The sequence below is a fragment of the Lytechinus pictus genome, chromosome 6 (genome assembly GCF_037042905.1).
Source record: "Lytechinus pictus isolate F3 Inbred chromosome 6, Lp3.0, whole genome shotgun sequence".
Lineage (NCBI taxonomy): Eukaryota > Metazoa > Echinodermata > Echinoidea > Temnopleuroida > Toxopneustidae > Lytechinus > Lytechinus pictus.
In genome coordinates, this window is record NC_087250.1 from 27,084,420 (window position 1) to 27,102,342 (window position 17,923).

Here is a 17,923-nt window from a genome sequence, read left to right on the forward strand (position 1 = left end):
TTTAATCATTAGTCATTTCATGTTTTCCGTTCTTGGTGGACGAAATTTGACGAAATATAATTTTCCAAAAAAAAAAAAAAAAAGAATAAGTGCGGATTAGTCTGCAGGCACAAACCCTGATTAGAACTTCGACCAACCAGTGTGCCTCCACGCAAAGACTAGCACATACAAAACTTGCTGTTCCAAGATAACCTTCAGTACACAAGGCATATAAGTAGGCTGCACATTTAGACCCTTAACTCGAGTGAAGGGTTTGCCCAGCAGACTAATTGCGGATAGACATCATCAATTTGTTCATTGTATATTCATGAAGACATGCAGAGGCCCGTCTCATCAGAACAATGAAGGTGCTTAAAATATCAAAAATCTATCATTTCTTATCCGGTTTCAATGACATTGTCAGTATTTTAATTGTCTAATTTTACTTTTTCTATTCAAATCATATTATATCCAAGCCTAGAGTACCCCCTCTAAGCTTCCTTTCTTAGGCACGTCAACCCACATGAAATAATAATATTTGTTGACAACGAAACTACATAATTTTTATCATGTCATCTCTGCCTTCCAGAAGGTGTACGTTGTTCATTGAATCACATGGATCCTTTTAATTTATACAGTCTTTTATATATCTATATAATACACTGAAATATGAAGAGTTAATGGACGAGGTGTAATGTTTAATACTTAATTCTTATATTGCCCCCTTTCCTGTCCAAACGACGGTGTAATATTCGCAACAATCACCCTCATGAACATTTGGTATTTGCATACTATACCAGCATGCTGACAATCACCATGTATAGAAACATGCTCATTATAACTGTAACGTTAAATATTTTTAAAATGATATGTTATTTTTCCTGTTTAACCATCCTTGTGATCCCATACAGAGTTTTGTGCATATGAAGAGTTTAGTTACAAAAGGGGTTAGGTCCACTATGGACCATTTCGAGAAAAAACCATGTTTTTTATTCTCACTTATGTAATGTTATGTTGGTGGAATGACACTGTATATCACTGAGATGGACACGTGACTGATTGAACTCTCAAATAACAAGTTTATTAACAACCACTTAGCAACCACGCGCATGCGTAAACATATATCATAACACGACAACTTGGTGCAATATTCTTATGAGAAACTAAATTATCATGATGTACTGCTCTATCACGTGAACATAAATTGGGTATAAAAGAAATCTACCTGCCTTCATTTTTTTTCTATATATTCTTTTAAAAATCATAATTGTGGACCTACCCTCTTTTGCAACTAAACTGAAATGAATCCAATCTATTTTGACTAAAGAAGTGATTGTTTCATTGCCACTTTTATCCACGTTTTCATGAAAATTTCAAATTTTCTTTGTTTTCATTAGAGCAACAAAAAATTTAGAGGTTTTGAGACAGAAAACAATAAAATTTATGAAAAATGGACCTAACCCCTTTTGACAAATGAGCTCTTCAGAAGAGTTTGTTTGCATAAGGGGTTAGGTCCACTCCAAAAAAAAAAAAAATCATTTTTTAAATTCTTCCATATTGCAATATTCTTATGCGAAACTAAATTTTAATGATACCCTACCATGATAACATAAAATTGGGTATAAAAGAAATCTACCTGTCTTCATCTTTTTCATGATATTCTTTTCCAAAAAAAAATCTGTATGGACCTAACCCCTTTTGAAAAAAAAGAGTAATTTTTCTTTGCCATTTTAGTTCGATTTTTAATAGGAATTTCAACTTTTCTTTGGTATCATCTTATAGAGCTACTAAATATCTACACATTGAGACATAAAAATCAAATTTGATGAAAAATGGACCTAACCCATTTTCCAATTGAGCTCTTCATATACATCGGAAGTGATCGACGGAAATATGCAAATAAATGTTCATGTTGAAAGTGAAAGTTGTTCATTCTAGGAACTGATACAGGATGTAAAACTGCATGTTCAAAACTTGTAGATTATATTCGCATTCATCCACAAAGTGAACAGAGACAGAGGGTGTGAACCTGAAATTATCGGTAAGTTTTGATAATTAGGAATACCCTAATCCGTATTTTCTTTTCATTATTCCGTATTGATAAACTGGAGAACATGTAAGCTAATAGGATGGGGGATCGGTTGTCCGGACACTTTATATTTTTGAAGCCTTCTTTTTTGTTATTGGATTACACTACAAATACGAAATCAATAGTTGTAATCATCTTCTATTTTGTGCTCTATAATATTTCCTGACATTTTGTATTAAAAATTGATGAAACTTCGCTTGTAAATTTTTCCAAATGACTTTCTAAAATTGATCGTCCGGACACACAACCTGTCCGGACACACAACAACTGGGTATACTACATACTCCTGAATCATTTCATATGAATTTATAGGCCTACTTTATTAACACTTGGGATACGAGAAATTTCCTAGTCAATAGAAAATCGAATCTAAACATAATCTTGCTGTAGCCTATAACATTGACACTATAAATGTTAGAGGTGAGAGAATTCAAAATATAAGTATGATAAGAAATGAAGAAGGACAATTTTATTAGGACTCAAACATAGAGATAATGAGGGTGACTCTTGCACGTGGTAAACGAATGCGGTGCAAGACATAATTTTCGTTCTCGCTGATGTATGACGTTATATGATAATATAGCACCCCCCCCCCGGATTAAAACCTATGGTTATGCACGTGATCAGGAAATTACAAAGAAACATGTTTGGAAGTCTCAAACTTTTCGTCGTTGTTGTTCTTCCTTGGAACCATAGTAGAATATAAAGTTCACTATCAAACCGTATTCATAAAAAAACAAGTAAAGATTGTTTTTGTCTTGTCAATCTGAGACACTACACTCAAAGCAAAATATACAAAATTAGAAGAGATGTATTGTCTATCAACCTGATAATTGTAAACTGATGTTACATACATATTTTGAACATGCAACCAGCTAACTGTGACACCTCATCCCTCTCTTTCCTCTCTCTCTCTTTCTCTTTCCTGTATCACTATAATCAATATCATGTAAAAGAGAGAGCTCTGGGGCTAGGCCCACCCCAAAAGTTCAAGCACCAAGATAAAATTGAGAAAGAGAAAGAAAGGAAAGGAATAGGTGTGAATTATATACACATAAATTTGTCTCAATCTATCACAAAATAGGATTAGAGTGTCTTCTTTTGCTCGATCTCTTTAATCATTTTTATCTTTTGGACAATGTTTGGCCCCCTCATCTTTTGTTGGTTCATCACGGCATTGACACAAGACTTTTTAAATTTGACAAAAGTTTCCGAAACTGTGATCAAATTAACAATTTTTGTTTTAATATCATTCAGACTAAAAATATTCCTTCTGGATAAAAATGAAGGGAAATTTTAAAACTAATCTGCATTTGTAATAATTCTTTTCTGTATTATCATAATAGTACAAAACAATTGAATTATATTGGATGGTTCAGAATTGAATATCAGAGTTATTTCAATAGTTTTGTATAGTAGCCTGGTATGCGGAGGATATCAGTCCTTTGTTCAATGTGCTCTCATATTGAACAGACAACTGATTCAGACAAAAATAAACATTAAAAATGCATCGCTAAAATCATGAACCCTTGTAGGGTCCATGCTAAAACACTCTGTAGATTACAATCCTTGATATCAGTATTAATAGTATAAAACCATTATTGTCAAAGTCATGGTCAGTTATTAAATGTTATTATCATGTACAACATTATTATCATTCTTATTATAGTTATGGTGATTTAGATTTTTCGTTATCATAATCAAAATTATTATCATAAATGATGACAATTATATTAATAATAATAAAGTAGGTGGCCCTAATGGTACTATTATTATGGTAATATTCACCATCAACGTTATCTAACATGCACAATAATAAAACATTTAAGTTTTATGCAGAAAAGTCTATAGAAAGTTCAAATAAAAAAAATGAAAATGCCTTGAAATTTCAAGGCTCAAAATCCTCAAGGCCAAGGCTTGACAGTCCTAGGCCAAGGCTTCGAAAAAATTGGCCTTAATGCGCTTTAATAATAATAATAATACCAACATGCTTATATAGCGCATATCACTGCCTAATGCGTCCCTATGCGCTTAATTGGATATTATTACCCTGGCTTTAGCCTCGCAGCCTTTTACAAGCGCGATGGCATTTCAAGGAGTAAATTCCTGCCAGGTACCCATTTATCTCACCTGGGTCGAGTGCAACACAATGTGGATGAATTTCTTGCCGAAGGAAATTACGCCATGGCTGGGATTCGAACCCACGACCCTCTGTTTCAAAGTCCGAAAACTAATCCACTGGGCCACAACGCTCCACATGGCAATGGTCGAATATCAAGGCACTATAACACTAGTTCTTGATTACAAAAAATGTTTCTATACTTTCCAAATTTTAGGTCAGGGTATCATTTTTTCAGCTTGCGTTTTGTGCTCGCTTCAATAAAGTTTAGATGTCCATTTACCAATCCCAGTTTAAAAGTCAGAAATTTAAAAAAAATCACAGCTTACTCTCTTCTCGCTTGTATCAGAAGTTTAGTAAAAATCTATTTTGTTCACAGTTAGAAAAAGGTGCTAAAAATGTCAAGGTTAAAACTCGGAAAATAAAAAAATTCAGCTCGCGCTTTGCGCTCACGTATTTTGTGTAGTTAGATACCTACCCTCTTAAGGGTAACAAAAGATTAATTTCCTATTGTTTAGTTGGAAAATTAAAGTTTCAAGCTTATGCTTCGCGCTTGTATTAATATTGTTTGATCAAAAACATATCATGTTTATGTTTACAAAAGTGCTTTATTGCTCACATTGATTGGTACATGTATGATATGTATTCTTCTCATGTGTTACATGGAAACCTTCATTAACAGGTAGCTTTTCAGATCAATATATTAACATTTTCAACTCCTGCTCGCAATATCCTCTTCATGAGCCACTGTTATTATTGGCTCCCTTTTTAGATTAGTGTATTGAAAGTTTGGCTCAGGCTTCGCGCTCCCATTAATTATTTAATTACATACGCATATTGTTCATGAAAAAAAAAAAAACTGCTCAGAATATCAAAGTTTATATCACTATACATGAAATATAAAAAAAAAATAGCTCGCGCTTTGTGCTCGCGTTATTTCTTAAAGCCTTATTCTACTATCTTGTGTGGACGCACAAACCTGAGATGTAGTTAAAACTTCGGTCTTTTGAGAGAAATACCCCCTAAAAATTAGCTCATGGCGGCCAATCGGAAAAAAAAAAATAGTTTGTTTCTGCCGATCATTATTATTGTAAGATATTTGTTCTTTTCCCCGGATAACAAAAAAAAGTATTAAGCTCTTGCTTTAGCTTTAGATTCCCATCATCCATTAGTGAGATAAGTATATCCTCTCAACAATTTTCATGCCTCTTAAAAAGTGTTCAAAGGTTTCCACTTGTGGTCAGTATAATAACATTTTCACCCTGGGCTTTGGACTCGCATCAATCATAAAATTAAGATACACAAATTGTTCTTTATTTTAAAAACGTGCTTAAACTGTCCAATTTTCAGATGGGAATATGAAAATATCTCGGCTCGCACCCTTAGTTTGTATGGCTTAATTAATCATGCTTAAAAAATTCAATTTTCAGTATAAATTATAAAAAAAAAAGAATCAGCTCGCGCTTGGCATTCGCATCAATTTTTTTTTTATTATAAAGGCATCTTATCCTGAATGATTTTACGCGACCGCAAAGCGTGAGCTGCATTTTTTAAAAATTCTAACCTGAAAACGAAAATGATCTTTCTCATATTATCATAGAAAATTTCAGCTCGCAATTCGCGCTCACATTTTTTGTATTTATCCCTTGTAAGATACCTTACCGTGTTTTTGAGAATAAATCTCATGATTTATTTAACTTCGGACGGTTTCTACAAAACATATATATTTTGGTGCCCCCTACAAATGTTCAAGCAGCCCCCCCCCCCTCCCCGCTGAATTAAGTCTCAGCTACGCCATTGCCTTCAAGATTACATTACTTCCCAAGGGATGTTATCAATAATATTTCTAACCTCCCGCTCACACAATTCTAGGCCTACTCTGATTAAAAAATACATGAAATTGAAACCCCCAAATACTTGAAACACAAATTACTCGCGCTTCGCGCTCGCATTTATTATTTTTGAAGAAAAAGTGATATTACATATATATATATGGATTTGGAGGGCGCAATTCATCTTCGCTGGATAAGGTCACGACCGTTCCCGGAGAGTGATTAAACCCTCTATTTCTAACGTTTTTGGATATATATTTTGAGAAAGGACTAGTGGAATCTGAGGTAAATATAGTGACATAACATATATATCTATTTGGAAACTGGATGTTGTTGCATGGTCTTGATATTTTGAGATTCCAACTTTGAGGTTAACGCCCAGGCTATTTTTGAAAGATGGCGGCCTACGCAGAAAAAGCCCGGTTTAAACCTCCAATAGACTCAACTGACATTAAACCGGTGTTTGTGAAACACAAGGACATCCCCTCTAGTAATGACAAAGATGTATCAAGTGAATAACTTTTCATGTGCATTGCTCGTACAACAAAAAGTAGCGGCATTAGAGGGATTAAAAAAATCGGAGGTTTATGGCGTTCATATCTGACGTCCCAAGACGCCCGTATAGAGCTCATCACAAAAGGCATGAATGTTAGGAATGTCAATATCGCAGTATACGATAAAAATCCATTTCTAAATGATGGAATGGATGGATGTATTCGCCTCATAATTAAGGACATACCCCTGTCAGCCCATGACTCCTTGATTTGTGACGAACTAGAGATGAGGAAATATAAAAATGTTGGGAAACCCACCTACCAACGGCTCCGTGTCGACGGGCAGTTGACATACTGTCTAACCGGAGATAGGACTGTTTACATCCAGCAACCATCCCAACCCCTCCCTCGTTTCATGACCTTCGGCCTCTTCAAAGGGAGAATCTTCCACCCAGGGCAAATCACAATCAACACAAGCAAGGTGGTAGTATGCTCCAACTGCTTGAACGAAGGGCACCATCGTTCAAGTTGCATTAACCCGGTTGTGTGCTGCATTTGTAAACAACCCGGGCACATTCAGCGTGATTGCAGCTATACGACCACGCCCACCTCGCAACAACAGGCTGATAACACCCGCACAGCAGATATCACCCCCGATGCCCAGGCGACAATTGAACAGTTCATCGCGTCCAAGCGAAATGCAGCTACACCCGTCACCGAACAGACGCATCACCCTGACGACCCCATACCTATGGAACCGAAGATTACGCGATCTAAAAGCAGCCGCCAATCGCAACAAAAGAATGCGTCGTCATCCAGGCAACCAGGCATATCTGAATACCTACGTAGCGAGAAAGCAAGTTCGCGAGAGTCGGCAGTCACAGAGGAAGAAACAAACACAGATGCAACAGCTTCAGGAGATGAAGAAGAATCCGACTCGTATCTATCTCCCGAAACACCGAGCCCTAAAAAACAAGGGGAAAACCCCGTCAAGCGTAGGAGAAAACAGAAAAAATGAAGAAAAAAAAATTGAACAGTAATTATTCTTGAAAGGTGCAGAGATGGTCCATATCTGTTCTAACTTGAAAACGCAGAATCTACACCTCATTTCTCTTAATGTCAGAGGCATTCGGAATAAAGTAAAACGAGGCGTTATATTTTCATGGTTATCTTTTCAAAAAGCGAATGTAATTTTATTACAAGAAACCTTCTTAACAACTGAACTGGAATATGCGTTTAGATCATAAAAATGTGGTGAGCTGAGCTTTTTCAACCATGGAACAAATCATTCTAAAGGCGTTGTGACTATAATAAAAAAAACAGGATAACATTGAAATACTCGAAACTTTTGTGAAATTCGACGGAAGGGCAATCGCTGTGAGATTAAGTGTTAAGAAAAAAGTATACTTTCTTCTAAATGTTTATGCCCCTACTAAAAAATCTGAAAAAGAAATATTTTTCAAGATAATGTATAACTGGATAAAAGATATAAAACAAAAGGGTGATTTACTCGTATTTGGAGGTGATTGGAACTGTGTACAAGATCCCAAGCTTGATTCCCAAGGTTGTTCACAGGCTTATAAACAAATGAAAGGGTTACAAAATATTCAGAATAAATTTAGTCTAAGTGACGTATGGCGAAAATGGTATCCACTCGGAAAACAATTTACCTGGCGTCAATTAACGTTAGTTATATCATCTCGACTTGATTACTGGTTGATTTCTTCATCATTGTATTGTAATGTCCAAAGTACTGATATCAGACATGCAATCAAGTGTGATCACTGTGCCATATCACTAAAATTAAGGATAGAAAGTGTTACGAGAGGAACGGGGACATGGAAATTTAATAATTCATTATTACATGATTCTGTCTATAAGAAACATATTAAGTATATTATAAACTCTACATCATTTCAATGCTATATGAATGCAAGAACCAAATGGGACATTATGTAAAAAATAAGGATTCGAGAGTCTACCATGAAATTCGCCAAGCAAAAGCAAATTGAAAAGATGGAATGGTATAAAAGAACGTACGAAAAGTACATGTTATTGTGCAGGAATGTTGACAGTGGTAATTACGAAAGAAACGACATAGCAAGAATGAACGATCTGAAAACAGATATTGAAAAATGGTATGCACATAGATGTAGGGGCGCATTTGTAAGATCTCGCGAACGGTGGATGGAATCTGGCGAAAGATCTAACAAGTATTTTCTCAATTTAGAAAAGAAAAATGGAAAACAAAAAGAAATTGACTGTATAAATAAAAATGGAAAAATCGTTACTGGTAATAGAAACGTTCTTAAAGAAATAACAAAATATTACAAAGACTTATACTAAAAAAAGTCTTTAAGTGTACATTCCGAAATAAAAAAAAGTACCTAAAAAATACAAATTTAACTACTCTTTCTGAGGATGATGTACTGGCTTGTGTAGGCTTAATAACAGAAAAGGAATGTTTTGAAGCGTTAAAAAATAATGAGAAATAACAAATCTCCCGGCAGTGATGGGCTAACTGCTGAATTCTATCGGTGCTTCTGGGATGATTTAAAGTATATGTTGATCGATAGTTTAAACGAAGGCTTTGAAAGTCAAGAGTTGTCTGAAAGCCAGAACAGGTTGTCATTACATTGTTGCATAAAAAAGGTGACAAGAGAGTAATAGACAACTGGAGACCAATTTCATTGTTGAACATTGACTACAAGATCCTTGCAAAAGCACTTTGTAAAATATTGTATACTGTGTTAGAAAACATAGTCTCCGCAGATCGCCAAATTCATAACAGAGGTCCATCTCTTGAAGGTGCAGGTCAGGTTCGAATGTGAGTTGAATTTGATTAAGGTCAAAGGTCAATGAACTTTCACACTACTTTGTTCCTCTAATGACATGAACTTTATAATTTTATACTTTTTAACACTAACATTTTAATTCAGAACTCAGTGCTTATATTATTAATTATAGGTTCATAGTATTAACAGCATTCTTAGTGTTATCTGATTTTCTAGGGATAAAGTAGGCCTATACCATTAATGCATATGTAAACTGTCAGAACCACAATTCACCCCCTAAACTGCTGACAGCCTCAGAAGTCATATAGCATAGTTTTGACATGCAGTCTCTTCATGACTGCAATATGCAGGCGAGACAACGCTTGGCGTTTGCCTTGTTAAACTATCAGCGTCCAAAGTGTTGCGAGTTGGGTTGAAACAATCTATAATACGCCTAAAACGGGCAAAAGTCTAATACCGCCCAAAATGTCTAAAATACGAATGGTTCCTTAGTCCTGATCCCAAACATTCAAAATCCATGTCATTTCAATCATACTCTCTAGATTTGTAGAGGAATATATTCAGAAGAAATTAAGACATTTAAACTATGGGGTCCATGTGCTCGTTTTCAAATTATCAGTGTCCAAAGTATTGCGAGATGGCTTGAAACAGCATAAAATGCACCAAAAACAAGCACAAGTCTGTAATACCGTCTAAAATGCGAATGGTTCCGTAGTCTTGGTCCCAAACATTGAAAATTCATGTCATTTTTATCATACTTTGCACATAGATACTTTAGCACCTGAATATTCCAAATATGCAAAAATTAACATGGGTTCATGTGCTTGATGTTTTGCTATAGAGCTTCAAAGTTAACCCAAAATGGATGATGTTCTTAAGAATTGCGCATCCAAAAAAATTGGCATTTTTAGACCTCACGATATCTCAACATTGAGTTTAAAGTCATATTACTTAGTGAAAATCCATGAAAACATTATCAAATTCTGCAATATGCCTGTATCCGTAAGATGGATAATCTATGTATATTGCTATCAATTGTTTGCTCCTTTAAGTCTATCAACACTCTCAGTTCTTAGAAATTGCGGGAAAGATACTCAACCTTAAAAATTTCAAATTTCAATAACAAACTTGAGAAGTAAAAGAAATGCTGCACTTTACTCAAAACCCATGTCATTTTCACCAAACTTTGCAAAGTTGTAGAGGAAGGTATACCTAAGACATGTAAGAGGTGCAAGCATTAAAAAATATGGGTTCGTGTGCTTATTTTCAAACTATCAGCACTCTTATTAGAGCAAGATAACTACAATGAGTTTAAACCTCTATTACTCAGTCAAAATACATGAAAAAGTCATCAAATTTCGCAAGAGAGGTAATTATTGTATCGTTATAATGGAGAATCTATTTGTAGTGCTATTTGTTTGCAATTGTAAGTTTAACAGCACTGTCAGTTTTTCAAAATGGCGTAAAAGATAACAAAATCCCAATCTAAAAAATGTGAAATTTCAGTAAGAAACTACAAAAGTACAATAAATGCTACACTTTATTCAAAACCCATGTCATTTTCACCAAACTTTGCAAAGTTGTAGAGGAAGGTATACCTAAGAGGTGCAAGCATTAAAAAATATGGGTTCGTGTGCTTATTTTCAAACTAGTAGCACTCTTATTAGAGCAAATTTGTTTCTTAAAACACCCGAAAACGTGCCAAAAGCAGTATCTATGTGAGGAAAAATTCCGAACCACTTTTCCATTTATTCAAACTCGAGGTCATATTCATCATACTTTGCAGCACTACAGAGAAACTATTTTGAAATTGTAGAGGAAAAAAAAATGTTCCATGGACATGATGGAATAATCCTAGTTTATTAGCTTCATAAAATAACACATCGGATCTGCAGTTAGTGCAGATAAGGAGAAAAATCAGCTCACATTTATACCTACAGCTGATTAAATCACCAGTTCATCCATTGTGACGTCAGCGCGCAGAGTGTAAAATATGCGCAGATCATGATGCGCACAAACATAACTGTGGAACGTCCTTAAAACACTTTTTTTGCTCGGCGGGGATGGACGAGGCGCATTTTTTTCTCTCTAAAAGGGCGCCAAAATCAGGTCAGGTTTTGGCCCCTCCTACGAAATCCCGGATCTTATTATCATTATTCTATACAGGAGGAATTTCGTATAACATTTTTTACAATGAAAAGAACCTTTAGACTTTTTTCTCTTCGAACATTTAAATTTCGCTGTAAAGTATGCTCACTGCGGATAAAAAATTTGGGCCCTAAACATACAAGACATCTTTTTGACGTTGTTTGTCGTTTTCTCTACGCACTATCATAATTTATTTCCAAAATTCTTTGCAATTTGAGCACTGATCCACGTTTATCATGAGCTAAAAATAAAAACCATACATCCTAATATGTTTATACACTGCACCTCTTTGTGTATCCGTGTTTAATAATACATTATACAAGGATCTCAATTCAACTAAAGAGAGAAAAAAGTATTATTACAATTAAGCGTTGTTTTATCGGTTCACAAAACAACGCAAGAAAAATTAAGATTAAATGTGAGAACACTTTCACTGTAAAGGTTTCTGAGAAAGCGAGAGAATGTTTAATATACCCTCGTAATTTTTTGTTCAAATGTTTTTTTAAATTCATTTTAACTTTTCTTGCGGTTTTTTGTTGTTTTTGTTTTAGGTAGGCTACTGTCCCTATTTTCTCTTCATCATGGCGTCTAAGTTCCCAACAAAGAAGGGTGGAGAGGTCGAGCTTCGTACAAGGAAAGGTCATGACATGACCTGGTCATGTGACAAGCATGGTGAGCCAATCAAATTTTACTGTAAGAAACACAAAATTCCTATTTGTCATCCATGCGCTACCAAAGATCACAGTCAGAAACCATGTGAGCTAGACGACATCGAGGATGTCATCTTCGAAAGGAGAAGACAGCTAGATGAAAAACGGCCAAAAGTTCAAGGACTTCACAAACAATTGGAAGCCCTCAGCACGAAAATAAAGACTGTGTCAACGTCTGGAAGTACTCATCTTCGGACAATTGACAACAACATTCAAGATTCATATCACGACAAGATCGATTCTGTTGGAGAAAAGGAGAACAGGATGATTAGGGTTATTAACGAGGAGGCAGATGAGGAAATAAGACTAGTAAATGAGAAGAGAGAAAAACGGATCAAGGATTGCAACACCGAGAGAGAAAATGAGCGACAAATCATCAAACACAAAGAAGCAAAACTTCTAGCAGATGCAAAGAAAATCAGCGAAGTTGTTGCTAAGAAGATCAAGGATCTGACTGATAAGAATCAGCATGTAATAAACACTGTAGAGAACATTGAATCAACCATCACACGTATTAACCAACATGATGAAACATTGGTGAATGAAGCTCCTCAAGTACTTGCATCTATTGATGAAAATTTAAGTTTGAATGTTCATCAAGATGTTAGCGACTGTCTTGACCGAATACAGAATGAAGTTGAGAGAATGAAGTTTGTAGAGAGGGAAGTAGGTGGAGAATACTATGGTAGAATTGGTGGGTATATCGGTAAATGGGAACTTGTCAAGTCAATTCACATTCCATCGGTTGTTAATAACCCGTGTGCGCGTGGTTTAGTCAGTGATGATGAGATATGTGTGCAAGTACGTAACAGTGACATGTATATTACAAACATCAACACTCAACACACAGAGAAAGTCATTGATGAAGGTGTGCGTGTTACATCATGTGCGCCCATAGACAGTAACGTAATAGTATGTGGTAAGGGGACAGGTGATCGCACGGGTGACAGGTTGAATGGATGCATCACTCTCTATGACAGACAATGGAAGGTGATTAGAGACATCAGCATACCAAGGAATGGATACGCCGTATATTATAGTGTGTATGTTGATGTTGACAGGGATGGGATGATCATCGCTGGTCAGTTCAATCAGTCTAATATCTACGTCATCAATCCTGCTGATGATAAGATAGTAAACACTATTACGATGCAGGGTAAGAAGGTGTGGGATGGGATACAAGCCTTGTCATCAGGTGATATCGTTGTGAAGACAGATTATAATAAATACACTGTCATCTCACGATCAGGAGAACGGAAGGCTGTCATACACTGTGATGAGTGGGTCTGGTCAGAGTGTCTCGTTGACAAACTGACAGACACACTCTACATCGCGTACTGGGATAGAGCGCGTAATACATACGCAGTTGATCAGGTGTCACGTGATGGTATCATCCAGGCAAGAAGGATCGTGGAATACGTGAAATCAGATCGCCCTCACCCCAGCAGTCATTGTCTTGTTACTCCTTCTGGTAACCTCGTAGGATGTGATGGAGACAAACTTCATCTTTACAAGAAGACTTTAATCTTGTGAATCATCCACACTATAAATAATAACTTGTGACATTTTGTAAGAAAAAAAAAATAGATCACTGATTACATTGTTTGTGCTTGATTTCATTGTGTTTCCAATCCACTCTTTGAGTTGATTTTATCTTGAGAAAAAAAGAAGAACATGTTGTAATTAAATGGAAACGAAGATTGATGGATATTACGAATGTTAAGTAACAAGAATTTAAACCTCATAAATATCGATGTTTGATATAAAATGATCCTTATTCATTCATATGATAATGGACTTGAGGAGAATAGACATAATTTAACCCCCCCCCCCCGGCCTATAAATCCTCTCGAAATCAGTTTATTACGCTTCCTAATCATTTGTACACATTATGGTCAATCCTTATATATATATTCATTCAGAACTCTTTAAATTAGGTATTCTAATAACTTGTTAAACCGTCCTTATTTTCTTTCATTTGTACATGTCATATCACACCTGATCCACTAATGTTACTTGTTGTCTATATCAGTAAATGAAGTTATCTTTATACCATCATCATACCACATTGTCTACATGATCAGGATATAAGTATCTAAAGAGTCGATTGATTTGATAACATTCGGTAGAAATGATAACAATTGGTATAAATGATAACATTCGGTGGAAATGATAACATTCGGTAGAAATGATAACAATTGGTAGAAATGATAACATTCGGTGGAAATGATAACAATTGGTAGAAATGATAACATTCGGTGGAAATGATAACAATTGGTAGAAATAACAACATTCGGTGGAAATGATAACATTCGTTAGAAATGATAACAATTGGTAGAAATGATAACAATTGGTAGAAATGATAGCATTTGGTAGAACTGACAACATTCCGTAGAAATGATTACATTCTGTAAATATGATAACATTCTGTAGAAATGATGACATTGCGTAGAAATGTTTTAACATTCAAAGAAATGGCAGCATTCAGTAGAAATGACAGCAATATTCGCTAGAAATTATAACATTCGGTAGCAAAATATGATGTTATTTTGCGCCCTCTACATTCATCATACATCACTAGTGAGGTAAATTTGATTACATCATCTTATTATTTTCCCTGTCGGCCAATGGTATAACAATTTAAGAACCTGCCTTAATGGATATTAAAATCATTAACATTCAGTAACACACACGATGTACATTGATAAGACATGTTCATATTTTCCTATTAGTCAGAATTCGACATGACGAATATTTTGCGTTTGTGATTCAATAAGCCCTGTGGCCCAATGGATAAGGCATCTGACTACGAATAAGAATGTTTTATCATAATGTGTATTGTTAGCGATAGTGATGATATTAGATAATACACTATATTTAATTGTGTACATTCTAAACTCGTGTTTAAGCGAATGACACATGTTATGCTGTTGATAGTTATATTCAATCTTTCTACAAGACTGATATCAGATAGAATTCAGTAAATTATTTGATACTTGTTTCTCTTTAATACATTCATATCCCCTTCTCATATAATAATAATAATAATATAGGGTATTTATATTGCGCACATATCCACCTTGTTAGGTGCTCAAGGCGCTCCTATAATACCCGGATAAGCTAGGCGTTTATAGCGCACACAGCTTTTGAAGGAATTATTTCCTTCTGGTACCCATTTACCTCACCTGGGTTGAGTGCAGCTCACTGTGGATCAGGTTCTTGCTGAAGGAAATTACGCCATGGCTGGGATTCGAACCCACGACCCTCTGTTTCAAAGTCCAAAGACTAATCCACTGGGTCACAACGCTCCACAACGTATATATTTATACCCAATCTCTTTTATATTCATATATCTCCTTTCTCTCTCATCAACGTATATATATATTTGCACGATCACCATTTTTTCTCTATATGATTTTTATGGTTATAAAGTTTGGGGTTATATTTATTTTTGATAGTGATAATCATGTTGTCTAGATTCTAATCAGATTTATTGTAAAAATAATCAATATCGTGTAAATATCAGCTGTATTATTAATAATTGTGCAGATTGTTCTTTCAACTATCGATCATTATGTAATGTACGAAAGAGCCTTTGCTAAAAATATAAAAAAAAGTTTGTATTATGTGTCGTAGTTCTTCAGTATTTCATGTGCAGATGATCAAAGTTTGTTTCATAAAAATGGACACTACACAAATATTAGGTGCGGTATAGCTCACAATCATTTCATAGTTCATAGAGTGATGTATGTAAGAAGCGCTTTTAGATTTTAATATGAATAGAAAAGGTATAAACTTTAATTCTAAAAATCTGTTTCGTTATCTCTTGTATAATCTCTGATTTTATATGTGGTACAAAGAATGCATTTTCTTGCTGGTAAATATACAGGTATAAAGGAAGTAGAGACCTTGTTGATCAAAAAGAAGAGAATAGTCAAAACTTTGCCATGTTCACTTTTATGAAAAAGATGCTTATTAGAATGTCACCATGTAAAGTATTTGGAACTTTAGTGGAGATTTTCATTGAAGAAAAAAAGGGACTGTTTAGGATTGGTTATACAGCTTTTGGCAGTAGCGGTGAAACCGATGATGTGATGAAGGTGGGGGTGATTTCAGTACATGTGCTTAGAACAGTGAACATGTAAATATTACTTTGATTAGAAGAATAGAAAGTATATGTCTTACTTCTAATGAAATATATTTTCATATACACTTTATGTGAATTACGAACACTTCTTGAATAGAAAAAAAAAACAATGTTTGTGGATGTATCATGGACTTTAATCTATACGACATAATTCTAACCTACTTTGGAGCAGAAAATAGTCATGTGGAAATGGAAAGGAAATATCTTTATTATGGATAATAGTATTAATAAGTACATTTCAAGAAAGGTTTGTCAATGCAATATATAGTTGTATACAGATTACTGATCCAATTATCAACCGTTCTGAATAAATATCTAAGATTTTAAATTGGTTGGAATCTTTGTAGGGTGTATTTTGAAGTCATCATCATGGTTATGAGGAGGGTGTATTTTAATGCACATATGATTATGTCATTTTGTAATCAAGTAATTTTGTCAGCATAACCGAAATTAAATGTCAAACCCCCCAAAAAATCTACATCCAGTTCATATTTCTAATTTACAAATGAGTATATCTGACATGTAGGACTGATTAAAAATAATATATAGAACGATGGTGACAGACGAAGGATAAAAGGATGAGATATATAGAAAGAGGGAGGGGTTGGCAAAGTGGTTGGGAGTGAGAGAAAAAACAATGGAGAGACGAGGAAAGTAAGAACGGAGAGAGAGAAAAAAAGATACAAATAAAAGGATAAAGAGATGGAAATGAGAGGGATGGAAAAGATGAGAGAGAGGAAGAGAGAGAGAGAGAGGGGAAGGGAAAATGGAAGAAGGGGAGAGAAAAAATGGAGAGACAGTGAAAAGAGAGACTGGGAAAGAGGGGGAGAGAGAGAATAGAAGTGGATGAGTGAGGGGGAGAAATTGAGAGACAAGGGGAAAAGGAGGAATAAGAGAGGGAGAGAGAGAGGGGGGGGGGGGCAATTTAAAGAACTACCGAGAGACAAGAAATGATAAAGAGAGATGGGGGATGGAGGTGAATTTGTAATTGAGTTTGTATTAGAATTTTCCTTTCTTATGAAACAAAGTATAAAATTACAAAGTTGGATATATCACAAACTATGTCAATCATAGTAAGTCATAACAAAATTGAAGAAAGGGTGAATTTAATCTACGTAGATAGAATTGGCTTCGTCGAAATTAAGTAAAAGGAAACAACGCAGGGGCTTGCCAAGAAAGATTGAATTTAAGAGATAGGGAAAAGAAGGAATCGCAGAGAAAAATGAGTGAGAGTGAGAGAGAGAGAGAGAAAAGAAGAGGAAGAAAACAATCCGAACGCTTCTTACTTTTTGTATAACCAGGAAATGTAGTACGATTATATAATATTGAATTATATTAAATGTGACCATTATGATACTTCAATTTTTTCAAAGAACTACACCATTGTCATATTGAATTCATGTACAATGCTTCAACAAAATAAAGCATCAAAACATGATATCACAATACAAGAAATACATTTGATTATATACATGTGGGGATGAGACATTTTCAGCTCACCTCTTGAATATTCATCAGGACATCCATAGAACTGCCTAGTAATGCAAATCTTTAAAATTCAATAACTTCGTAATTTGTTACCCGATTTTGATCAAATTTTCAAAATTTTG

At 35.0% G+C, this 17,923-nt stretch overlaps 1 protein-coding gene across 1 annotated transcript; it reads left to right on the forward strand.

The window, feature by feature from the left end:
- Positions 1 to 1,910: 1,910 nt before the first annotated feature.
- LOC135154450 (uncharacterized) lies at positions 1,911 to 16,781 on the forward strand. The gene is made up of 2 exons (XM_064100594.1): positions 1,911 to 2,020; positions 12,008 to 16,781. Exon 2 carries the CDS (start codon positions 12,038 to 12,040, stop codon positions 13,697 to 13,699), a length of 1,662 nt encoding a protein of 553 aa, XP_063956664.1. The 5' UTR covers positions 1,911 to 2,020; positions 12,008 to 12,037; the 3' UTR covers positions 13,700 to 16,781.
- The last annotated feature ends 1,142 nt before the right edge of the window (positions 16,782 to 17,923 follow it).